This window comes from Schistocerca americana, chromosome 11 (genome assembly GCF_021461395.2).
Source record: "Schistocerca americana isolate TAMUIC-IGC-003095 chromosome 11, iqSchAmer2.1, whole genome shotgun sequence".
NCBI classification, from domain to species: Eukaryota; Metazoa; Arthropoda; class Insecta; order Orthoptera; family Acrididae; genus Schistocerca; species Schistocerca americana.
In genome coordinates, this window is record NC_060129.1 from 183,493,384 (window position 1) to 183,521,382 (window position 27,999).

At 38.9% G+C, this 27,999-nt stretch overlaps 1 protein-coding gene across 2 annotated transcripts in view; it reads left to right on the plus strand.

The window, feature by feature from the left end:
• Positions 1-27,999, plus strand: part of LOC124554034 — a 112,981-nt gene that overhangs the window by 57,980 nt on the left and 27,002 nt on the right. For both annotated transcript variants that reach the window (XM_047128068.1, XM_047128069.1), the window contains exon 3: positions 9,884-10,075. In XM_047128068.1, coding sequence (XP_046984024.1) covers positions 9,884-10,075 — 192 coding nt within the window. The remainder of the gene's footprint in view (positions 1-9,883; positions 10,076-27,999) is intronic.

A 27,999-nucleotide genomic window follows, 5' to 3' on the forward strand; every position in this document is an offset into this window, starting at 1 on the left:
GTAGCAGTTTCAGTGAACCCCTAAACTGAACAGTGTTCATTACCAGGTATGTTAGCTAACAAAAGCCATCAAAGAGCCAGTTTGTGGGCATTATATTAAACTACATGTATACAGAAAGTGGTTGTTTAGGTTTTAGCATCAACTGTCATGACAGAGGGTACACTCACTGTGTGAATAGAGCATGAGGCAGACTGCTGTGGACACAAAGCTGTATTGCCCAGCACAGGCTCAGACACAGTGACGGGTGTAGTTTGCAACCGGCAGCCTGTACTGGTTGCTGTAGCCCTGTTCCCATGAAGTGGTCTCTAAAGTTGTCCATTGGTTCTGTGGCTGATGACAATGAGACACCTTTGAATAGTGCCACACTGCATGAAGATGATGACCGAGTAAGTCACTTACAGCCGACACCTCGAGCAAGGTAGTGTACTGCAGAATGATTAGAGGAGGGCGGCAACTTATCTACAATTTTATATTGCTGATGTTGACCTGTGGAATTTTCTTTGTGTAGTAAAGGAGACTATCCGAGTAATCGTTATTCACACCTTAGTATTACAGCTTTGGCTGTTACATAGTTGTCTGTCACTTTCTTTCCACGTGCAAGCCATATGCCAGTAACTATTCCAAGATAATTCTTAGTTCTCTCCAAATCCAGACAGTACACGGAAGATGTTAATTGCTCTAAAGGCACATTATATAAAAGAATGCTCTGCTGTGAGGGCTTGTATGGAAGATGTTCAGAAAACCAGGTGAAGTAAGCATCGGTGCTCCAGTGTCTGGCTGCTCACACCTCTTGCAGCGCAGTTCCAGCTGGTCCCATAAAGTTGAGTCTTCCCACCTCATTTTGTTCGCCTCTGTACTCAGCATTACGTAAAGCTCACGCAGTTCTTGGATACGTTCCCTTCTGTGACACACAGAATACCGTGCTTTACTGTGTATTCGACAAACAGGTGTCCACCCCTGTGTGTGTGTGTGTGTGTGTGTGTGTGTGTGTGTGTGTGTGTTTCAGTGGATCTATGGCTTTACTAAAGCCACCCAGTGAACACTACAGGCTTCCATTCTCCTGTGGCACACCTTATGACATTATCTATCCCATCCATTGTTGTTGCTATTGTGCCTCTGATTTCTGTGAGCATTGAAGTCTCTCTGCGTCGAGAGTTACCTTTATTCTGCACCATTTTACAATTGTATATGTCCATAAAAGTCTACTAGCTACTAACACTGATAAATGATCATTTATTTTTCATTTAGGTTTTAATACTTACGTAATATTTTATGTGCTATGTGGCATATAGTCTGTCGGTAAACTGAAGAGCGAGCGCGCGAGTCCCCACTCTGCCTACCCTGCTACGTCACAGGGCGCTTCTACAGGCTGTTCCACAACGTAGTACCGGCCTTGCCGCGGCACGCGCTTAAAATCTGTGACGACGCCGTGTACACATACGTCCCGTCTGCGTTTATTTTTAGACAAATGCGTTAAGATTATAAGGAAAACAAAACATTATAGAGTAAATAATATTAACGTAAGAACGGAAGTCAGGATTCTACTACAAACATAGAACCGAATGCCTATTCATATGAATGTATGTTCCTCTATTCGTAAGACGAACCAGATATAGTGCATCAGTCTGTAGAATTTAAGGCTTGTTCTTACTTTGTGTTTCTACTAAAAGGTAGAAGTTTTCTTTGAAGGGCTGCCTTAAAACTTAACAATTCTCGCAACACGAAGAGTGCTTAAAAAGTAACCAGAAATTTATAATTACGTGTGTTGTATTAGTTCGATTCGCACTGCTTTTTTTGTCATTGTCTTCCTAAACACGTCTGAAAAGTATTTCCAGGTAAATCCAATTTCACGCAATGTCTTGTGTAAAACATCTTTCTGCAACGAAAATGTATTTTTTGTTTCACGCTCTACCGTATCTTCCTTCGCCGTCGGCGTTGTCGTGGTTACCGTGAGACACAGTTATACCAAGAGGAAAGGCGCGTCGATCTTGGAGAATGAGATATGATGACCTTAAGCCATAGACAACACACAACGGTCACGGTAGCACCTGATTCCAGAATAGCTGCAGTAGTTAAGATCTACGAACTATCCCCTGTTGACCAGGTCCCCAAAACTTAACTCGTAACGAGATCCCTTCAAAGCAAATTGTCATAACGATCGTCTATAAAGGCTTCGTACAACGAGAATAAATGTTACGGTTTATGGAATAATAACAGATACGACCAAACTGTCTTGTCTCTTCTGCTTTATTTAACATAACTTCGTTCACAGTTTCATTTCGCATTCACCACTCATTCACCGAAACCCTTTGATGAACAGTTTTGGTTGCATAACACCAACAGTCAATGATAATGATACAGCTTTTCTCCTTTTTATAAATTGAAGCCCGTTCTCCGTGATATAATAAAAAAAACGGTCTCAATACCGCATGCCTCGTGAGACGCCAATAGACTTATCCTGGAATTGACCACCCTGTAGGGTGTACTCAATTTAATGACCACATTTCACTGTCCGCTATTTCGCGTAACTGAATGTCCATTTGTTAGTCTGATTATACACTGTAGCTATTTAAAATTCGCCCCTATATTTTTCACAACGCACAATTAGCACTTCGTTACTTGTTTTCTTTTTTTTTTCTTCTAAGAGTAAACAGAAAAAAAAGACGCCGTATCATCGGCTTAGTCGATATAAAGCAAAACACCTTAATATGCCCAATTTTACCTCTTCTTATAGGATCGGCTACCTTACTCATTAATTTATTACATATTATTTCCAATAACGCTAGACAGGTATCGCCGTTATATTGTAATTGTATTCAAAAGCATGTTACTACTATTATGACCGACCAAATCGTAACAAATCGCGCGGCGTGCGTTTTTAACGATAACTTTACGCTATTGAAGTTCCGTTACAGCTGTCTTGACTCGTAATGTTACAACGCCAGTGAGTAATTTCCGTAATGTGGGCATTATTTTTCGGTTTATGTAAAAGTCCTCCATCGTTTGTCAAATGACCTTTGCAGCGATTCCAATAAACCAAGCGCCTTGTTTTCGCGTACCTTCCTTATGCGTCCTATTTTGGCGAGGCTGACGTGTGCATAAACTGCAGCCCTTTGATTGGGACTGGAAATATTAGCCAACCGTTCTTTTTGTGTAGCCTCCTTTAAACACAAGCTGTAATAACGTTAGAGACGATCGAACTCTCGTTCTGCGCAAGTATCTTCTTCGTATTCTGCACATTTTCTTGCAAATGCAGGGCGATTATCCGTCACTTCCGGATACTGAAGTATATCGGTGAGTTCACAGAGTCAACTGACTGAGATTGGCAACTAAGATCCCACGAACAGAAACGACGTATATGACTGCACGCCGAAGTAGACTGCTAGATAGGTAATGGGCAACTGATTTTGGGCTGCCCTGTAGGCCAGTGGCAGGTTTCTTCCGGGAAAGGCCACTTCCCCCACCAAAAGTGCTGCTCGTTCTTGAGTTTACAGACAGACTATATCAGAAATCTTGTGTTTGAGATGACACTATGTGCATTCCCTGAACCAATTGTAATGAACATAGAGCCAGTGTTGTAAATCATTCAGTGTCTTTCTCTTTTATTCTATAAAGATTAACATCAAAATTCATTGTTCAAGCAATAAACATATTACAATTGTTATTTACATTCTTGAAAAAAATGTAAAACATTACATTATTCCAAACTCGTTATGCACGCTGTGGGAAATGACTCAAACTCTTATGTTTGAAAAAATTTTTGTTAACGGGAATCTTTTTACTAACAGTTATCTTTGTGTACATTTTAAAAATTCTCTTGATGATGTATAATAGATTCTTGTCGTGATCTTCACCTAGTTCACTGCCTCATACTTCCCACACTATTGGGTGTCAGTTACAGACAGATATACAATGTTTGGTTCTGGAACTGCCTCTGTCTTTCACTGATTCCACTTGACACCCCCCCCCCCCCCCCAGCCTCTCAAAATTATACATAGTATTACACACAAATTTTATACACCACAGGTACATATGATTTTAATAATTAAAATAAGACGTATAAAACCACATGTAAGCAGAATTATTTTTTACTTCATACAGTGTCCACTTCACACAGTGAAGTGATACAGTGTTTTCCCATTTTTTGGGGAGGATGTCTCACTATCCCATGTTCATCCTACTCCCCCTTGTACCCATGCCAGCCCTTCTAGATAGACTTCAGATTCTCACGGAATTTACCATTCATACCTACTGTTTGTGGAGGACAAACTTAATTTTATTTCAGTAGCAAGTTTACAGCACAACTTACATCATCAATCACAAACATTGCTCATCACCCCCCCCCCCCCCCCCCACACACACACACACATTAGTGTGTGTTTTTCCATCACTGGGGAATGACACAGCTTACTTTAACTACCCCATGGTTTCATGTGTGCTTACACTGTGAGGATGCTCACTTGAAAAATACTTAAATTCCTGTCAACCGTATTTAATTAATGAAATTGAGATGAATGTGGTAATACTGTTATGACATGTAACTGTTGCACACCCACAGCCTCTTTCTGTTGTCAAATCACGAGTTTCACCGTGCCTTACTGCCCGCTGTACTGATTTCCTTCTCCAGCTCAATTTGAAACACGCTGTCAACCATTTCATTAGCTGTACCTTTCAAAGACCAGTTTTAAGACAGGCTTTGAACGATGTCTGATGATCAAAGTATCACATTAATTACAATACGAAATGTTTGACAATCAGACGAGTGTCGTGCCTGTCAAATTTATATGCGTGTGTTACCATGCTCAGAAGCAGCCAAATTTCCTGAACCGCGTTCCACCTGGTTTGTATGCAGGCACATAACTTTCTTGCACTTCGTCTATTATCGTCCATATGAAAACCAATACCACAGTAATGTAAATATCAGAAAGCCCTTTACCAGAGATGACGGTCCTCAGTGCTTGTAAACTGAAGTGAATTACAATAAATGAGATTTCAAAAAGCAAGATTCAGCTTCAAACTACATGCTTTTGTATTGGACTGCGATCCAGGACTCCAATCCGGTCACTACAGATCTTAACTATCATTTTAACTGCATGTGACATCATATGCACTTTTTCAAACTTGATATGATGGGGCATAAAGTTTTGTTTTGGGCAGGGATTGTGAATGAAGCACAATAAACTGTTATAATTTTATGTATCGAAATTTTTCACCGCTAGAGGGATGATGTAACTGAAATGATTATACACCAAAGTATTCCCCTGCTGCGTTTCGAACCCAGCATATATCATGTTGTTTTCTAGCCACATATAGATACACAATGTCAGTTCATTTCACCACCAGTGAGATATGCTCATGTCTGAACTAGAAATTATGCGAGGAAAAGTTCTGTGCTGACTGGGACTCTTAACCCTGTATGTGCTATCACCACTGGCTACGCACCTGTCAAATACTTTTCCACCAGCCACTAGGAGTGGAATTTATAAATCTGAAATGATAGGATAAAACGTTCTCTGCCTGTTTCATAGTCAAAATTGGCACCAATTGTTATTGTTGATGTTAGCATGCACAAATGCTAAAAATCGTAATTGCTTTCCACATGTTATTTGCAGTGCGAATGCTACAACGTGAAATCACACAGCGAAAATTTTTGTACCCAACCAGTATTTAAAACCAGACCTTCCCCTTTCATTGAAACCTCGATAACTATGGAATGTTGGGGACCCAACAAAACGATGGAACTGTATTGTCCGAAAAGTGTTAAAGATGGCAGAAAGAGATATCCAAGTTAGATTCCCAGTTCAGCACCAACATTTTCAACATTGCAAGTTCAAATAAGTGTGCTGTGACTTTACATGACAATTGTTTCAGGGATGAAGTAAAATTTCTGGTGCAAGAAAGGTTAATGGTGAGCTTCCACTAGCCGGACGTCTGCCTCTGTCATGGCCCAACATACACCGACTCTCCTCCAGCAGGTAGTGAAGGAGTGTCGGCTTTATTGTAGATTAGGAAGGAAAGTGGAACCTTATGTTGTTAAACAGAAGTCACTGGAAGCAAAGTGGGTCTGTTAATACTAGTCAAGTGTTTGGCTGATCAGTGACTCGAATATAGAGCTTAAGCAAATGAAGCCAGAGCAATTTTAACAGACCACCAAACTACTTTCAATGCAGTGCCACTGTTTTGCTGTTAACGAAGGATGCTCGTCACTGGATGAGCGTTCCGTTTCCCTGGAGGTTCATTACAGCCTTTACAAAACATTCTTTTCCTTGTTAATCCATATCAATGGTCACTAGTTGCCTCAGCTACCTAATGTGTACTTGAGTTGTTTTTGTAATCACTGAAATAAAATCGCATAATTGTCAGCTGCACTACTGGCATTATTGTAGGCTACAGAAATTTCTGCAGGAAGTGTTTTCTCCCACCTGAGCTGCTGTGATCTTGTAAGAGTTTAGGTTACACCAACATTAGATCGTACAAAATAAACTCAGCGACAAGTATCAATCAAACTTCCAGAATGTTCTCCATTGTCACATTTTTAACTGCAGTAGTGTGCCATTGTGTCAAGGAACGTTAATTATTTTCTAGCTCTTTATTATTGTGATAGAGGCTTATAATTTTACTAAAAGAAGAGAGGTCATTTGATATATAAGGAAGTCAATCGTAGGCAGTGACTGTTGTTTGAGAATGCGTCAATTGTTATTCTTGAAGTGGCTTCCCTTTATTATAATTTCAGAAGGAATTTATTTTTTACTTTAAAGTGGTATTAAGCTACTAAGCAGCCATGTTTATCCACTATAATAGTTTTTTGAAGAGATCATTCATTATTATAATTTCTTCTGTTATTATTAACACCGTCAATCTTGGCAAAGATGAGGCTTGTCTTCAGTAAATGTAGCTTATGTAGCACAGATAATCCCTCCATATAAATTCCATGTGGAAAAAGGGGGCCTAAAAATGTACTGTGCAAGTGCGTAAGAAAGTCCATCATTTTTCCTCATGTAGCATACTACATTGATGCATGTAGCCTAAAAGGACCATCCATAATTTAATTGAAACAAGTAGATTCATGCATAATATCATAGACTTTTGTCTGACGTGTTGTCATGCAGGTTGGAATAAGTATATTTATCAATCATAATTTTTTATTTGTAGCTATAAAATATTCTTGGAGTGACTTATTGAATATTGTACACTTGAAGGTCATAAGGATTGTTGTTTAAACCTTCGAAAATGCTGCATGAAGTATTTTGTGCATCTCAGTATATTCATAATTTTTACTTATGGACCATCTGACAGCAACTGAATAAAACACAATTTTAGTGCCATACGCGTTTCGAGTTTATTTTCTGCAAGGTGTTATCAGTGGCCTGGAATATGTACATATGCTAGCTATTTAATTTACATTTTTGTCACTGTGCCTATAGGTTATAAACAGTTCTGGTGGTTGGTATTTCCTATTAAGTAGTAATGTTTTGAACTGTACTTACAGGTTGTGTGGACAATTTCTTACATATTACACTCCCATTGCATTTTTGGTGTTCTTCTTATGAATGCCAATTTGCAGTTTTTCCCACATTCCACAGCACTATGAACTGAAAGATTGTTGCAATGCAATGTTTTGGTTTCTGTTGCCGACTGTCAAATGTTTTTGCCAAATATCGAATGTTATTGCGAAACTTTCGAGTGTAATTATTGAAGTATCTGTGATCTGTTTGTGTACGCATTTGTGCGTGCATGTGTGTGTGTGTGTGTGTGTGTGTGTGTGTGTGTGTGTGTGTGTGTGTGTGTGTGTGTGTGTTATGGTGTGGTATTTTTTTTTTTTATTTTGGCTCTGCTTACGTGTGTTAGTTTGTGTGTAGGTCATGGTGTACCAGCTGGTTCTTTTCTGTGTGGTGTTGTCAGTGTGTGTGTGTGTGTGTGTGTGTGTGTGTGTGTGTGTGTGTGTGTAAGTTTTCAGCTTGTGAGTCCTTTTGTATTCTGGAAATGTGTTCGTTTTGTTGTATTATTTTGTGTGTGTGTATGTGGTAAGTGTGTCAAAGAAATTACGTCAGGAAATAATTTTTTCATTTGCAGTTGGTTTGTTTTGATGTGGTGGTTTACCAGTATGGCTCAATAGATCACTGCCAAATGTCATGAAATGTGACCAATTAGCCATCATGCGGCACTTTAATTCAATAGGAAATGTTGAGGAAGAAAGAAAGAAGTAATTAAGTGTCAAACATCCCATCGACTGCAAGACCATTAGAGACAAAGTAGAATCTACAGCTCTCAAATGTTAGAAAGGAAATAGATAGTGCCATTTCAAAGGAATGGTCACAGTATTTGCATTGCTTAGTTTAAGAAAATAAAGGAAAACTTAACAGGATGGTTGGATGGACATTTGAACTATTTGGCTCCACCTTCATAAAACAAAAATGTTTGGTCCTGACAAAAAACTTAAAATCAAAGGCTAATGTGAGTCCACAGAATGTAACAGTACACATCTGGTGTAATGAAGCTCTTTTGTGTTACGAAGTTCTTCCCACGGATATGTCCATAGTTATTAGCATCCATTGTATTCATGGTTGTCTGCAAAGATTTTCATTGTGTCATGCACATAAAACCAGAGGAGAAAAGCAATTTTGATTTTTATCGCCTCTGCATGTCTTGTCAACTATGACAGCTGGTGTCGATTTCAAGTCTGTCACACAAAACTTTAAATGATTGCTTGAAAAGTTAAAACATGTACCTCGTAGCAAGTGGCGAAAAAGAATTCGATAATCAACATTATCTTGTGTGCAGTCAACAACGATGGTGCATGCAGCATGCAGGGATAGATTCCCACCCCACACAGAATGTTCCGTTAGGTTATTTCCAGTTCATATATGGGCACATCCTGCTACAGCTAAACTAAGCAGATGTTTAACATGTATTTGTGGTTAGAAAACAACGGGAGGTGGTGGATTCAGATCCCAGTAAAGGAACAAAATACTTTTTCTCGACAGTTCAGATTCTCATATTGCTATATTTGGATATGTAATGTATTACTGCACTTAGTTAACAATCCTATTAGTTGCTAGGTTTGAATCATCGAACACAATGCGAAGCCATTTCAACATTCCAACATGCACACATACACACATGCTTACCTGTGGCTGAAATGATATTTAAGATCTTTCGTACTTAGTTAACAGAGACAATAGGTGCTCAGTTGGAATCCTGGATGGTAGTCTTAATACAAATGTTTTCGTCACTTAATTTCAAGTTGAAACTTAGTTTCCAAAAAGTCATTTATTGCAATAAACTTGAGTTTACAAGCTGCCATCTAATTATAACAGGTTTCGATATTCACATTATCGTGATATTAGTCTGATTGTGGACTCAGTGTTACAAATCAGTTGCTTCAAGTGGGGTCTTTTAGTAATCGTTTTGTAGAGTGAAATGCCCATATCGAAAAGAGATCAGAGGAACTGCAAGACAGTAACATTATGTGGGTGCATTCGTCGTTCCCCTACACTCTGTCAAGGAATATGGGACTTCATCATCATCATACAATTTAGGTGGAGTGGAATTCAGGCCGTTTGGATAGTTTCGATGGCGACAGCACCTGAGCTGACCTGTCCAGTAATTCTGTAATTATGTTTTGTGCAAGTATTGGGCGTTGTATGTACCTTCTGGCTGCACTTAGATTTGAACTACCTGTTGTACGGGGTTGAGCGACTGCCGTGGAAAGCTCGGATGGTACAACTGATTGTTATTAGCTTACTGGTAATTCATTTGTATTAACTGGAGCCCTATCCCCTGTGTGGATGGTCCCTCAGCAGTGCTGGCCATAGTGAGCCACCTCCACATCCCCACGAGGACACGCCTAGCCAGCTCACACCCTGCCTCTCTGTATGTGCAGTGCACCAGTCGTTACAGAGCCGAGAACCACCACCACCAGCACCACAACCATAACGAGAACCACCACAACCACAACCAGAACCACCACCACCACCGCTGCCACCGCCGCCTCTGCCAGCGCACCTCGCCAGACACCTGCTGCTGCGCGGCCCACGACTCCTCCACCTGATGAGGCCACTGTCTCTCAAATGCGGTGAGTTCCCTCAAAACACACACGCACACGCGCGTGCACACAACATTATATGGTAGATAAGATATAAATACTGAAAAGCAAAGTGTAAATGCTCAGTCTAGATTTAATGAGGGTCAGCAAAGTGAACTGGGAATAAAATCAAAACATACAATCAGAGGTGGTATCCCCACGACTAGATCATAGTACCATGGAAGAGAGGTTAGTTAAGAATAGGTTGGTAGGAAAAATAGTTATTGTCAACAGTTCAGTGTCTTATTCATAAAGACCAGCAAACAAATGCCAACAATAATTCAGACTGAGATTTTCACTCTGCAGCGGAGTGTGCGCTGATATGAAACTTCCTGGCACATTAAAACTGTCTGCTGGACCGAGATTCGAACTCGGGATCTTTTCCTTTCGTGGGCAAGTGCTCTACCAACTGAGCTACCCAAGCACGAGTCAAGCCCAGTCCTCACAGCTTTACTTTTGCCAGTACCTCGGCTCGTACCCTCCAAACATTACAGAAGCTCTCCTGCAAACCTTGCAGAACTAGCACTCCTGAAAGAAAGGATATTGCGGAGACACGGCTTAGCCACAGCCTGGGGGGTGTTTCCAGAATGAGAGTCGTGCTTGGGTAGCTCAATTGGTAGAGCACTTGCCCGCGAAAGGCAAAGGTCCCGAGTTCGAGTCTCGGTCCGGCACACAGTTTTAATCTGCCAGGAAGTTTCAATAATTCAGACAATGTCATGCCCAGAAAATTTAGTGATGGGGAGAGTATGAGTGCACTGAATGTGTAACACTGTCAGATGAGATAAATGTCTATTACTTTAGATGCATTGGAATGGTCTAGCAGAGGTCACACACACACACATTTATGAGACCATTTTTGGTGCTTGTCAGGAATGAGAGAGGAGAAAGAACCCAATAATTTGCTATAGTTTCTGTTAGTAACAAGAAATATACTCGGCAATCACCAAACAGAAGCAAACGCCAGCAGAGCCTCAGCTTGCCAGGGTGTGCACCACCTTGGTTGCCCCACTGTAGTCTGCTGTAACAGCCAGTCTCGGTAACCACAGACATGCAAAGGGGAAACTCTGCCTTCTGTTGACAATGTGTCTGTCTGTCTGAGCAGCAGAATTGCAGTGCCATGAGCTCCCAGAGTCCACAATTATTTATGACATGCATTCCTATCTCTGTCTTTCCCTACAGTTTTTAACCTCAGCAACCACCTCTAGTTCCACAGCGGTTATTCCCTGATGCCTTCAAATATAACTTACTCTGCTGACCCTTGTACTTGTCACAGTTTTTCACATATCACACTATCCTCACCTATTCTGCAGAGATGTTCGATAGTTCTTCTGTTACGAGTTCACCTAGTTTAAACATCCGTCAATAGCACCGCATTTACAATGCTCCGATTCCCCTCTTGTTTTTTCCATAATCCATGATTAATTTTTATGCAGTACTCTGCTCCAAGCATACATTCAGGTATGTCTAACACAAATTAAGGCATATCTTTGATATTAGTAACTTCGTTTTGCGGGGAATCTCCTGTTTTTCCATGCTACATTATTCCTTATAACAACCGTGCTTTGACCCTCAGTGTAAATTAGCATCACATGTACCAGAGTCTGTACAAGTGGTCTACTGTGTGGTCCTTAATTCTGTAAACTTTGCCACCAATGTTACTTCTGCCACACCCCAATACTTTCCTCTTTCTTCCATTCATTAATCCTGATTTGGCACTCATTCAACTGTTTATTACATTCACCAATTCTGGTGATTCAGTTGACTTTCGGTGAACACAGAAATATCACCAGTGAATTTTATCAATGATATCCTTTTCAACTTCAGTTTTAATTAAATTGCTATAAGTTTCTTCAGTTCCACCAATGATTCTTCAGTGTTCATCTGAACGTGTGTGGAGATTACCTGCATCCTTATCTTTAACAATCTTTAATTCAGAATACCAATTCTTGTTGATTATTGTACATATTCTATGTTACCTGCTGTTCAATATATCTTATATGTACCTTTTAAAAAAATTTCACACACTTTCATTATTTCATGCTGTCAAATGTCATGTAAAGATCTTCAAATCCAATAAAGATGCCTTGATTTTTCTTACACATTCCTTCCACTATCCCTGGATCCTTTACTCCAAATTTATCTTCCTCAAACAGATAATCACCTTTGTCTTCCATTCTTCTTCATGTTGTTATTTTTTCAAAAAGCTCTATTCATGAGCTGTTTAGCTATTGCACTTACAAGTGCTTGGTTGCTTCTGTAGTATCTGGATGGTGTTTCTCTGGCATTCTGTTGCTATGACTCCTGTCTCACGGATTATGCAGACAAATGTGGATACTCGCTTGATTGCCGTTCATTATCACGTTGTCTAGAGCCTCGTAGAAGTTAAAATTCCCATTCCATTCCTGGGTACTTCACTATCCTATTTATTTACACACTGAATTCTCATAACAGTTCTCTTAAAATTTAGTTCACTCATTATCATACCTGAATTGTGCTCCGAGTGCACATCTGTTGCTGGATACACCTTACAATTCAATACCTGATTCCAGAGTGTGTGTCTGGTTGTGATGTACTCCAGCTGGAAATGTCTTTACCAACTAAAGCTCTGCCTTCCTCCTGAAGAGCTGAAAATGCCAAGATACCGAAGCAGCCATACAAATGTCACAGAATACGGGGCACAGCCTTGCAGAAAGTCAGCCACCCACATGTGGTGGAATTGTGCAGGAGGGCCCCTCCAAAGGGACTGCTTTTAACGGTAATGTGGCCAACCATAAAAGGCAATCAGTGCTAACCTTAAACCGCTGTGAGGAATTTTTGAGAAAGTTGTGACCACAATATAACCTAATGGGAACAGGACAAACAGACTGGGATTCGTTTCCAAAACACTCCAGCAGAGTATAACCAACACTTAACATTTGTGTGAGGAACAGATGTTCTCCAGCACAAAAGCAAGTCTTATTAATTACATATTAGTTATGTATTAATATCAGTCGCCAGCCTAATTAGGAATTCTTGTCAAACAATGTAATAAAGCAGAAGGCAGTGCTAAGGCTAACCTAACCTTCCTTGACACACACACACACACACACACACACACACACACACACACCTGTTTCATTATATCTGTTCACATTACACCAGAGCAACGTAACCTTGCAGATAAATGTAATACTAATTTGGAGGTCAAACAAATGGCCAATAAGATTGCAAACTGTAGCATATGCCTAACAACAACATGTACCTTGAATCAGGGCTTAATTTTGGCCACAATGCATTCTGGCACCTCCCAGAAACTCCCTTTCTTCTAATTCTCTCTTTTCTCCCCCCCCCCCCCCCCCCCTTTTTTTTTTAACAGTACAGTACCGGAGATTTGAAGTAGTACATGTGTATTAAATCAAACCGTAACCGTAATTTTCCGCTGCACCAGCACAAGTGAACATGACAATGGCTCGCCAACATGATGTGACGGGCAGGAGGTAGAGAGAGAGAGTGTGTGTGTGTGTGTGTGTGTGTGTGTGTGTGTGTGTGTGTGTGTGTGTGTGTGTGTGTGTGTGTGTACGCACATACAGTATACCCAAGATAATTGGAGTATCATTCTAAAGTTGTGATTGGTGCATATTGCCTTTTGTATACGACTGCCAACAACCTCGGCAATGTAGTAGCAAGGCAACATCTCATGTTATGTGTGTTAATGAGAAATAATGTAAGCCATGTTTGAATGTGAACGTCTTTATAATGTGCTTTCACGAAATCATTTTATTCCATGTTGTAATTTACGTCACAGCTAAAAATCATATGTGCGAATGGAGCAAAAATGACTAAAAGTTGGCAGCCTTGCGACCCGATATGTCCCTTTGCCCACGGCACTCTTGACCTTTGTCTTTATCTGCCCGCACCCTCGTTAGAACATGGTTGACGCTATACAGTAGAGGGGAGCTCCCACAGGGGGCAAATTTGAACTCCCAATGCAGAACGGACATGTATATGTTTGACCCTTAAGTCTGTCTGTCTGCCCCAGCATAGTCCTCAAACGAAAGTTCCAATTTTAAAGCCGTTTTTTTATTTGAAAGCTGGTTTAATGGGGACGGTTCTTAGCTATATTTCTGAAAGTCTGTTCAGCCGTTTAAATGTCATCAGCTATGTGAAGTAAAAATGTTTTCTGCCAGCATGCTCTCTTGAAATACATTACATAATCCATAAGAACTATATCACGTTATGTAGTACCAAACTGTAGAGCTCAAAAAGATGTACCTAAATAAAAGATTAAGGTTGAAGAATAATGATGATTTTTGTCTTCTGAAGTCAGCTGTTTAAACACCCACAAAGCAGAAAAATTGAGTGTGACTCAACTGTGAAAGACAAACATATGCTCTTGCTGACTTTTTGTGGTTCTTTTTGAGGTCTACAATTCATTAAAAAATCAATGATTTTGCTCTAATAGTGTAAGGAGCACGACGGCAGCCCAGTTTCTTGCGACTTGACTTACAATTATAGCCACAGCTTATTTCTTGTGCTACCTAAAGTAGCTAAATATATAATAATAGATAGTAAATGAATATATCTGTGAGTTAAAGAAAGAAACAAGTAAATCCCATAAGTGGTTCTCGCATTACAGTTGCCTGTCTGTATGTCTATGTGAATTCAGTCTTTTTAGTCCACGATTCAGACAGGTCGTGTCTATGGCTTTTTCAATTTGAATCAGTTTACCTTGTTAGCCATCGCTGCCTCACAGAGAAGCCAACAAACAATCCAACAGGCACTTCAGGAATTCACGTTCAACAATATTACTCAATCACTCTCTGTACGTCAATCGCTTGCAGTGCACTTGTTCTGCTCAGAACCGACAGCATTGTTTTGGTTTGTTCGTAGTGTTTATTTACACATTGTGACTCAGTGGACAGGAGAGTTTAATAGTAATGTGTATCTCTACAAAAATTAGTGACTTCTTTAAACCTAAAAGACAAAACGTTAGTGAGGGCAATGAAAACCACAGTTTAGATGTAGAATCCATGACGTCATCTGTGGCTGGAGAAGAAGATGCAAACAACAAAGCAGACAATCCTTCTCCTATGTCATTGTTGCAAAATGAAAATTTCTATAAGTTGGTGGATATGGATACAGACAACACATCTATAGACTGTATTGATAATTGTAATGATGATGGAAAGCCAGATTGTCGGTCTGTCGAACAATGTACAGATTATAAAGCTAAAAACCCGTGGTTGATTATTAAAAAAAGGCCAAGTTTGTAGATATACACTAGGTGCTGAAAAAACAAAACGGTTAAAACTGAGTGAGCAATGGCTTTTAGGAACTGTAAGCTCATGTGGGACATGATCCAATAACGTCTCTTAGGAAAAAACTGTTTGATCACTGCACATTTGAAGCTCACGGTTTAGCAAACAAAATCCAGACTACGCAGAAAAATATCACATTCAGAACTCCGTCGCTTCCACAGTAAAGGAACAAGAAGTTGTTACTGAGCGTATTTTTGGACAACTTATAAGCAAGCAAAGTTAAATAGACTGTTTAATGAGTTTCAGACAGAAATTGATCTCCAAATTAAAATTGGTTTGGATATGGGCCGAATACTATGTTCAAATGTTGCTTGATCTAATATAGTGATTCATATTTCTGACCAGATGACATCAGATCTAATAAATAAATTAATAAAAAGTGACTCCCAATTTTCACTTCTTTTGGATAAAGCCACTTCACTTTCACACAAAAAAGCTTTGATTGTCTAGTTCAGAACATTGTTAAAAGGGAAAACGCCATGACAATTTCTTTGCGACTTTTTGAGCTAAATGACACAACAGCATCTGATATCTTGAAAGAACTTTTAAAGCAGTTAGAATCACTAGGACTAGGCTGTGAGTTTTTGAAAGACCATTTAATCGCTTTGACTTGCGATGGAGCTTCTGTCGTGTTAGGAAAAAAGTCTGACCTTGCAAAGCTGATGTTTCCAAACTTATTCATCTGGCATTGTTTGAATCATCGTTCAGAACTCACCATGCATGACACGATAGAAGAAGTGGTGGGAATTAATCACTTTAAAATATTCATGGATAAAGTTAGCAATATCTTCAGCTGCTCCCCGAAAAACAGCAGTGAGTTGGCAGTTGCTGCTAAAGGTTTGGAGCTAGAAATTTAAAAATTGGTCATGTGTTTTGACACTCGTTGGGTGGCCTCCAGTTCATTGGCAGTAAAAGCTGTGTGGAAAGATTGCAGGGCTCTGTACAGTCATTTTTTAGAAGTATCAGAGGACACGAAACGAGACTCAAAACAACGGTCTTCTTACAAAGGGCTTTGTAATACATTGTCATCTACAACTTTCGTCTCCAACCTAGCTGTAATCTCTGATGCCTTAGAAGAGTTGGCCGATCTATCCCTACAGCTTCAAAGATCAAGTGTTAACCTTGCTCAAGCTCACGACGACATTACACTTTTATTAAAAATGTTTGAAAGTCTGTTTGATGCAATGGGACAACATGCAAATGTAGCTAACATTGCACTGGAAAATATGAACTTTCACTGTGTTAAACTTTCTCAAAGAACAATTATTTCTAAGATTCCTGATGAACAGTTTAATCGCAGCTTGGCAAATAATTTGTGATCCAGGTTGCTATCAACAGTGAATGCATTTGAAAGCTACGATGATGATATGAACTACATGAAGGCCATTCACCTGAAATTGTGGCCTAAAAACATATCGATCACTTATGGAGAAAATGAGATTTTTCGAATGTGTGAAAGATTTAAGATTAATAGCCCTCTGAAATAATGAAGGACTTCAGGGAGTACAAACAGGGTCTGAAACCACTACTAAGTGGAGAAGTGCCAACTGTTCTTGTACAGCCACCAATGTTCAAAAATTTTGTATCAATAATAAACAGCATTGCAGTGTCGATTGCAGAGTGTGAACGTGGCATTTCTGCAATGAACTTAATTATGACACCACTGAGATCGTCACTCTACATCTGCACTGTTTGTAGTTCATTACGCATCAGACTTCTGGGACCACCTGTAGCTAGATATGAAAATGGGCGTCTTGGATGGTGAAGGGATATCATTCTGCACTTGCTACACAGTCAAAAGCACGAAGTGATAAAGTGGATAATGAGGATAATTCTGTATTATGGAAATGTTTTTCGTAATCCATCTCCATTGATTGTGTTTAAAATAATTTCACAATGCTTACTTTTTCTTCCTTTATTTGAGCCACTGAGTATGAACTTAGTTAAAACTATGAGTTCAGTTAATAATACATCCTAAAAAGGTACTTTTTAACAATAAATACACAATGTATATTCTGTATAAACTGACTCCTCATATGCCACTGACTTTTGTCAGGATAACAGATGTTTGTCATTTTAAGTTAATACACTATGTTGAAAGTGTAATAAAATTTAAAGGGAAATATTTAAACAAAGTTGTATACCCTTAGGTCAAAGATATATACTGCATGTTGACAGGACTTGTTATTTTATGAGTGAAGGGAAATTAAATTCATATTTCAAACTACAAAACTGTAATCTCAAAATTAACGCTCGGTACAATTTATTATTAATGTGATATTCTTGATTTGGAATCGTTTGTAATTTTATCATATATGAGTTAACAGATCGATACTCAATCCCACCGATTCAGTTTATTGGTCATTAGCGGTTTAATTGTTGAACGGCAAATCGAGCTAAAAATCTACTGAGATGTGGGATTCTTGAAGTTTTCAACTGCTGTTTGAAACAGTATAACATCTTCGTGCAGCCCGCTGAAGTAAAATTGTTTAAATAATGGTTTAACGTACAAACTAATTTTTTTATATACACAGTATGTTATTGGAAATGAAAAAGTAATTTTAACAGAGCTATAATGGAACTCAAGAAGCTTTGACATTTTTGTAAAATATTCGCCAAAGATGGATGATTGTTATAAGTGCGACTTTGACTGAAATGGTCGACTTCACTGTGAAGCTGATTTTAATATAAGTGCATGTTTATTTTTGTAATAATTCTCTCCCAATGCCAAATGCATTGATTGCTTTTCCTACAAGATGTATTGTACATGTAAAACATTTTTCGGTCAGATTGCAGCAAATGTGTTAACATTTATAATAACAGGTCCCTTTTGATTTTTTGTGGTTTAATAAATAAATATTCAGTTTGCAGTGGCTACCCATGAAGTATGTTTTTCTCAGTTAAGACACTATGGGCTTATGGAAAAGAACAAATCTGCCATCTCTATGACGAGTTTATCATTTCCTGATTATTATAACATAAAGAACACTTGCCCACAAAAAGCAAAGGTCCCGAGTTCGAGTCTCGGTCCGGCACACAGTTTTAATCTGCCAGGAAGTTTCATATCAGCGCACACTCCGCCGCAGAGTGGGAATCTCATTCTGGGAACAATAGTGTTTTTTCAGTTCAATTTTTACACATAGGGTCTCATGTTAATTAAATGGTAAAGACCTTTCTCTTTGGCTAGTAACATAGGAACAACTAAATTTTTTACGAGTGTAAAAGTTAAGTCATAGATATTTTTAGTCTATTAGTTACATTTTACATTCAGAAGGGAATTTATTTATTACCTGTATAAATAAAACTTGTGATTTCTTTTTCACTCACTATCATGAAAGTTTCAAATGACAAAATCTGACTGAAGAACATTACATATAGTCTTTTCCCATGGCAGTGTAACATGTGGGGAGGAGAGGAGAGGAGACGAGAGGAGAGGAGAGGAGAGGAGAAAGATTACGGCAGCCTCAGGGTGAGGAAGTGGGAGGGGGGAATGTTTTAACTTTATCTTGCATTATTATCAACTCAGGCGCGACGCAACGATCAGCTGCTATGGTACAAAATGCTCACAGAATTAACATTGCGTGAAGATGTGGGAAATCGAAATTGTACTAGACCCAGATGGAGCAGGAATATCTTAGTCATTAACTGCTAAATGCCTTGTTGATGAATACTGAACACACGTTCATAGAGCAGCTACAAAGAAACTGTTTGAACGTTGTGGCTGGCAGCATTTGAAAACGTGATGTCGTGAGTATGACTTGGTGCCAATACGTGTGAAGCAGAACTATGGAGCAAAGTGACACTGGTACGGCAGGTGGTGGAACCTTGTGGTGTTATGTTTTTGATTATAAGATATTATGGTTTAAAAACCTGAATTTCAGAACTGTATTTAAGAAAGAATTTCTCATTGTAAGTCTTATCACAAGTCTCTCTCCGTGGTCAGTGTGGGGAGTGATAGAAGGGGGCGCCTTACGGCACCTAAAAGTTTAAAAGTTAAGCCCTGCCTTGAATGAACTAGATGCAGCAGTTAATAGAACCAGTCACCAACACACATGATACTAATAGCAATACTAAACAGGGCAAAGCATGAAATGATTGATTTAAATCAGGAGGTCTATTATGATCCTACCATATAACATCATTGCTAGTACACGGTCTCTATACCTTTACGTTACCCAGCTTACATTTGAGTAGCTAATGCAGTAAATATTTCTTTATTGGGCAACGTTTGAAGCAATTAAACAGAATGCAAATCTAACTACACTGGCTGTGGAGGTACCTTTGCTTTGCTTCATTAACTAACTAGTTCAGTACATGAGGGCCTCAAAGTTTCATGGTTTGAACAGCCATGCTCATTAACAAATCTTCACAAGTGTGTATGGAAAATGGTGAGTATTCTCATCAATAATTATTCATTAAGCGAAGCACAACAAACTATAACTCTTCAAATAACAAATGTGCTTTGAAAAGTAGTCTTTTAACCTTCTCAAAATATAGTTGGGTGGGCAAATGCCAACACCATTAAATTCAAGTTCAAACACCTTCTCATGGAATGAACAGTAATAAAACTTTGTAATTCTGATCAAAGTGCATAAATGCAACAATTAATAATCTTTTTCACTTCTAATTAGTATTATTATTATTATTATTATTCTTTTAACTAACAACTTTACTATTTTTGGACAGCTTTTAAGTAAGGCAAAGTATTTAAGAAAAGTAATGCAAATCAATTTAAAAATGCACTGGAAGTGGTGTATTTCTCAAATTATTAAACTGAACTTGAAACACAATAACTCCACACATTAGAAAGCAATCACAACTATTTTTACGGCTGCTGAATAGTCTTTTCATAATTAATTAGCTCACTCGGAATTAAATTCACTAGGATAGGATTCCTGGTGAGGTTTGTGATTTGGGATAATCACAGGTGCAAGATAGAGCTTTTAGCAATACCGTGATTATTATTAAAATCAACCAAATTTCACAAATACCTGGTCCATTTACAGAGTGCCAAATATAAACATTTTGCTGGAAGGCTGGTGGCACTGCCACTGGTGGCATGATTTGCAGTGGCTGTTAACATGGCAGCGATGTAGTCATCGCAGTACTGTTGGCCCCGCCCTGTTATAGACCTTCTGAATTATATTTTTGCAGGGCCAAAAACAATGCCTTTATACATGGTATCACCAAATGCAGCATCTGAGGTCCATATGTAACACTCTTAAGTTCCTCTGCCTCAATACTCCAAAAATATGAACTACAATGTTCTGCTACTGCTAGCGAGATATTAACCACAGCACTGCTCAAGCCAGACTCCTTAGCCGTCGCAAGGGACGAGTTGCCGCTTGCGTGAACGACACCTTTTCCATTCTGCCAGGCTACTTCTGTAGCTGCAGGGATTCCCCACATTTTTTACATTCAACCCTGCATTCCCTAACTATGGACCAAGTCATTTACAGTACATTATATAATAATCATTCCGGGAGTTATTTTCATTCATAAGCATAAATTGAACATTGTTCAAAAAGTTCACATAACTGAAATATGTATACATTGTCTAAGAATTTCCGTGACAGGTAAAACACTCTGCATATGACAGATACAGCACTCTACATAAGCAACTCTACAAATAGAAATATCAATACAAAGTAGGTCAAAAATGGATGTTACATATGCCCCATGGTTCACTGAAGATTCCTGCTACGCAAACATCAATAACACCTTAATGGTGCCACGCAGTCGAAAATAATAATCACTTCATCCAGAGTTGAGCATGAAAAGAATACATTGCAAAACACATTAAAACACTATACACTCTATACACGTAATTACCAAAACAAGACATAAGCAACATTATTCAATTATTTACACCTGTCACATCTCTCATTTTGTGAAACAGTAAGTTGAGTAGTAAGCAAAATTTATCTGTATTGCCAAGAATATTGAGTAGCATTTTGTAAGCATTGAGAAATGTAGGTATACACATAAAAGTATACCCCCTACAAATATCACAAGCAATTTGACATTGTACATGCAACACATCCTATAGCATGATTTTGAATTTACGAAGGAGGAAACTATCAATGCTGATTCTAATAATAGTAGTCCATTCTTTGATATTTACATAAACAAACATATTTAAACTGAACCTACTATTCTTTTCTTACTGCCTTTATTTGAAACACAGTCCCTCTTTGAAAACTGTAGCAAAACACATACAACACTAACAGATATGAAAATAAAATGATTTTGCTACCTGCAATGGCATCTTGCACTGCATTTGACAACATTAACAAATTACATATCACATTAATCAATTGGCTGCCCATTTTGGGTTTTGGCAGTCTATTATAAACAGTTTTTTTCCCCACTTTGGCAAGTCTTCTATGCTGCCCATTCTGTATTTAAGGCATTCCACATTTCTTTTCAGTTTGGCAACATTTGCTTGTAGCCCTTTCAGTACAGGGTTTTACATATTTTACAACAGGTTTTAGAATCTGAAACTTCTAAGATAGTAACAGCAATTTTACATAGGTAACAACATTTTTATAGGAACATAAATTACAGTTAAATACAGTATGGTAGCTTCATAAGATAGATACATTTCATCTACAGCATAATACACATTTTTAGTCTGGTATGATTTCTTCATTTATTCATTCCTAGGTACATACAGTTTGAGATCCACTACATTATGGACATCAAGGAGCTTCTTCGACTCTGGGTAGATTAAATAGTAGGCATTGTTGTGAGGTGTGTCTTGTACTGTGAATGGCCCATTATATATACATAAATTTAGAAATTTCGTGGTTAAGTTCACCTGATTATTCATGGGTCTTCAGAAGAACATAGTCTCCAGTTTTGAACATGGAAAACTTCAGGTTGCTCATTTTAGATCTCGTTTTGGCTTTGTTTTTTCTTTTACCAATTCTTTCTTCTGGGCTAATCCCAAATCTGTAAACGGTGGGAACTCTAGTTTTTCCTCATTTAAACATTTGCTCTTAGTACTGAGCAGAATTTCCCCAGGTGTGAACTCAGTAAACCCATGAGGCAACGTCTTCATTAATATATTTAGTTTCTACACCATTCTGCTCCATTCCATCTTTCCAGGTTTTGAAATTAAATTGGGGCCATTATTGGGCAGTACTGCACTGGGTTTTCCAATGGTTCTCAAATACTGAATCATCCTATCGAATACTGACATTGCTGTCACCTTTTTCAGGAGATACAATTTTATAAATGTAGAAAATACTTCCGAAATCACTAAAAAACATTTACAATTACCAGAAGTTGTGGGGAGGGGTCCATACAGGTCCACAGACAGTAAATCCGTGGTATCTTTAGGTAACGTGTTCTGCATTGGGCCTTGATTAGTTCTATTGGTTACCTTAGCTATCTGGCAGATGTCACAAGACCTAATACGTTCAGTTACCTTTCGACTCGTACTATTGGCAATCACTATAACACTAGCCAATTTATCTAGACACTCCTTTGGCCCAATGCTAGTGAAAATAATCTGACATCTGTATCAAATTGGGTAGGCCAACACACCATCCATTCTTCAGTAATGAAGCCTTTCCTCTTATACAAGATACTTTTAAAAATCAAAATTTACTTATACAGATTTCCAATTTGGTTGCTCATTTTGATGATATCGCATGGTTTTGCAAATCTGTTCAGATTCATTTTTGCCTGATCTTCTTCATGTAATTAATTTGGAAAGTTCCATCTCCATTGCATTCCTTGGGTACATCAGTACCATTGGGACAATTCATTGCCACATAATTTTTTGTACCCTTTACATAGCAGATTTCATAATGAAATTGTTCCAGGTATTAAGCCCATTGGGTTAGCCTGCCATTTAGAAGGCAACAACCTTTAAGGAATGTTTGAGCTTTGTGGTCAATGTGTGAAGATCGTAAAACCCCACCAACCTATAAATTTCTTTAGATCCCATAATATGGCCAAGGCTATCTCCTCTGATATGGTATGGTTCCTTTTGTTTCCTGTCAATGCCCTGCTGGCAAAAGCTATAGTTCTATGTGCTACATTTCCTGTACCATTTATCTCCTGGAAAATTTCAATACCAATCCCATAGGTGCTACTGTCAGTATTCATATTGAAAGTCTCTGACAGTACTGGGTGATGTAAAACATTATCATGTCAAAGTTTAATCTTTAAAGATTCACAATCCTGCCGACTCTGATCTGTCCAAACAAAAGCACTAAATCTTCTTATAGATTGTTCAAGTGTGGATTGTTGAAGGGTTTCCCCTTAACAAATTTTCTGTAAAATCCACACCAACCTAAAAAGGCTTACACCTGTTTCCTATTTTTTGGTGGGGGAAATTTTTCTAAGGCACGTAGCTTTCTCCAGGTCCTTATTAATGCTGGTAGTAGTAATTACACGGCTCAAGAATTTAATTTCTAATTTTACAAGTTCACATTTCTATAATTTTAAAGTGATGCCTCCTGCTTGAAGAGCAACAATTTGGAGCTTTTTTTGCCAGTTTTCATTGTAGATAAATAAATCATCTACATAGATAGTTAACCTGGAACTCAACTCCTCTCCTAACACAAAGTCCAGAGCTCTAATAAACACTGCCAGAGAGGTATTCAGTCCAAATGGAACTACTTTGTATCGATAACATTTCCCAGTAAACAGGATTGCTTTATATTCATGCAATTCTAGACTTAATGGGATTTGCCAATAGCCAGCAGTCATGTGGAAACTGGTTAAATACCTCATTATGAAATTTTTGCAACATTTTGTCCAGATTTTCTGGCCTGTGCACCTCTCTTTTTACTTTGTTTAGAGTTTGTGCATCAATGGCCACATGTACTCCTCCATCCTTGTTTACAATGATAAGTGGACTGATATATTCGCTGTTACTGTGTTATATCACTCCTCATTCCATAATCTTATCTGTTTCATTCTGTACGGCCTGGTTTTTAGAAAAAGGTACCGAATACGGTTCCACAAAGAATGGATCTAGAGTTGCAATACAGTATCCAAAATTTTGAGCCAGTCCGGGTTAGCCGAAAATGATCTACTGTTGCTTTCTAAGATAGTAATAAATTCCGCTTTCTCAGAGCCGGCCAGAAATTCTGCACGCATGCGGTGCTCCTGCACATGTGCAACTTCCGGGTCACAGCGTGCATGCCGCAGCCGCCAGCGTTCATATAGTGCACGTTTCTATGCACAGATGTCGCTTTATCCACTTGCTGGGGTACTCTGTACCAGTGCATTCTAGTGCTCTTTCCACAGCATGCAAGCCAACCATGGGGAGGTATTTTGCGTATTAAAACATTTAAAATACCGTCACAGTCTACTCATTGAGACGTCTACTTTTACGTTACCAGTTTAACCCAGTAAGACAAGTAATACAGTTAACAACCGTGGGTTTTTATTAAGGCAGCTTGACTGACGGCACGCAAATACGTGTAATGTTTTTGATCTAGTATTTAAGAAAGAGAGCAGTCAGTGACTTCCAGCGAACCTTATTCATGATTTCAAATAACATTAAACTAATGCAAGGTTTCCTATAACTAATTCTCGGTGCCCTCAGTTACACCCACATAATTTCTGTCTCACTGACCTCTGAACAGAATGATAACCGCAGACCTCTCGATCACCTGCTATTTCAATACTATTATCAGTTCCGTCTAAAATCTGCATAATAACAGACAATTAGATGAAGGTTATTGTTTATCGACTTTAGCTGAGCGTAGCCCTTCACACATTAAAAAAACCCTAAATGTAAGTATACATTGGAACAATCGGTTTAATGAGCAATTTTCCTGATAATAGTGTACCATGGAGCAGAATGATGCAATAATGCACAGTTAGTAAACAATAATTTTTAATTATGAAAGGAATAAATCCAAACACGTTTATCACTGGTCATGAGGAATGATATAGTTAATATCGGGCGTAAAGGATTAGCTCATTGACGAACGCAAGCAGTTGTGTAGATTTTCATAACTTATGCTTGACAGAAACCTTGATTTATTCATTTTCATCACCCAGAAAAACCTTTCACAAACATATGTCAACCCAAACATGGACATAAGTCTCGTGGCATCTTTGTGCAGGCGTGGAAATTCTTGTTGTGAAAAATTTTCGTAGAATTCTTTTGAACTTCCCACTTCAAAGAACTTGTCCTTCAGTCTTGTATTGCACTGTAGGTCGATCAGTTCCCTCTGTAGAACATTCGGAGCATCTTCAACTGACAACGAGAACGCTTGAGCAAAGAGGCCAATGGCAGGAGACAAACTCGTATCATCTGCAAATTGTGCTCGAAATTGTTCCTTAATTTTTACAATTATTGATATGTATTCTTGAAATCTAGCACTTTCATGGACCAGTCCAAGAGTCGGGAAATGTGCAGTGTTTTCTGTCATTAGCTGGCGCTCCCAAAGCGCAAGCTTCCTTTCAAAGGCATTTACTTTTTCCAACATGTCAGAAATTATTTTCACCTTGCAAACTGATGTTCAGGCTGTTCATGTGAGACGTAATGTCCACAAGAAATGCAAGGTCTGATATCCAACAAGGGTCTTCCAACATAGGTTCACTTTTTCCCTTCTCATGTAAGAATGTTACTATGACCAAACGTAAATCAAAAAATATTTTCAGCATTTTACCTCAACTGATCCAGCCTACTTCAGTATAGTAAGCTATGTCGCCGTACTCCGCTCCTAATTCCTCCAAGAACCGCCGAAACTGGTGATGCTTATGCCCATGTGTCTACAGGTAGTTTATAGTATGCACAATAATTTGCATGACATTTGCTAACATTACTGATTTTGCACAAAGTGCCTCTCGATGCAGAATGCAGTGAATTTCATACGTCCCATTTGTGCGCCCTAGCTTTTGGCGCATCCGTGCTATGAGTCCTCTCCGATGGCCTTGCATTGATGGTGCTCCATCTGTGGTCACTGAGACTCACAGATTTCAATCCATACCGACACCATCAATCGCTTGGAGTAAGTCCGCACCTGTAGTAGTCCCTTTCAAAGGTACTAAGTCCAAAACGTCCTCTGTTACACAAAGTGCGTTATCGACACCTCGTATGTATATCACAACTTGGGCTGTATCTGTAAGATCTGTTGCTTCATCGAGCATAACAGAGAAAGCAACAAAGTCTTTTGCCTTATTTATTAGCTGCCTGTGCACATCTCCGGCCATTGCACTGATACGTCTTTGTCACTGTTTGTTTGGATAGACTGATTTCTTGCAACCTGCTAACGTTCGTGGGACACTCAAGTTCTGCAGCATCAGTGAGACACCCTTTCACAAACTCCCCTTCCTAAAAGGGTTTCCCAGATTGCGCAATTCTTAATGCGATTTTAAAACTTGCTTGCAGTGAAGATATAGTGTGGTTGTCATTCTGGAAAATTGAAAACAGTTCATTGTACAGCATACAGTAAAATAGACATAAATGTAACACAAGAAACTAAGAAGTATCAGCTACTCTGACGTACTGTAAAATCGAGTTGGTGTCTCGTCCATTTTCTTAAGGACATTTAATTTTGCTTGCCGTTCTTCACTGTTGAGTACACTATACTCGTCTTTGTGATATGTATTGTAGTGTCTTTCAATTGAAAACTTACGTTGGCTGCCTATTATTCGGTGGCACAGCACACACTGAGTTTTCACCAATGGCTACAAAAAAGAATTGCAGTACCCAGTCATTTTTAAACAACTGAGAACATAGATCTACATCTACATACATACTCCGCAATCCACCATACGGTGCGTGGCGGAGGGTACCTCGTACCACAACTAGCATCTTCTCTCCCTGTTCCACTCTCAAACAGAACGAGGGAAAAATGACTGCCTATATGCCTCTGTACGAGCCCTAATCTCTCTTATCTTATCTTTGTGGTCTTTCCGCGAAATACAAGTTGGCGTCAGTAAAATTGTACTGTAGTCAGCCTCAAATGCTGGTTCTCTAAATTTCCTCAGTAGCGATTCACGAAAAGAACGCCCCCTTTCCTCTAGAGACTCCCACCAGAGTTCCTGAAGTATTTCCGTAACACTCGCATGATGATCAAACCTATCAGTAACAAATCTAGCAGCCTGCTTCTGAATTGCTTCTATGTCCTCCCTCAATCCGACCTGTTGGGGATCCCAAACGCTCGAGCAGTACTCAAGAATAGGTCGCACCAGCGTTCTATAAGTGGTCTCCTTTACAGACGAACCACATCTTCCCAAATTTCTACCAATCAACCAAAGATGACCATCCGCACAACTGCCATTACATGCTTGTCCCACTTCATATCGCTCTGCAATGTTACGCCCAAATATTTAATCGACGTGACTGTGTCAAGCGCTACACTACTAATGGAGTATTCAAACATTACAGGATTCTTTTTCCTATTCATCTGCATTAATTTACATTTATCTATATTTCGAGTTAGCTGCCATTCTTTACACCAGTCACAAATCCTGTCCAAGTCCTCTTGTATCCTCCTACAGTCACTCAACGACGACACCTCCCCGTACACCACAGCATCATCAGCAAACACACACATTGCTATCCACCCTATCCAAAAGATCATTTATGTAGACAAAAAACAACAGCGGACCTACCACATTTCACTGGGGCACTCCAGA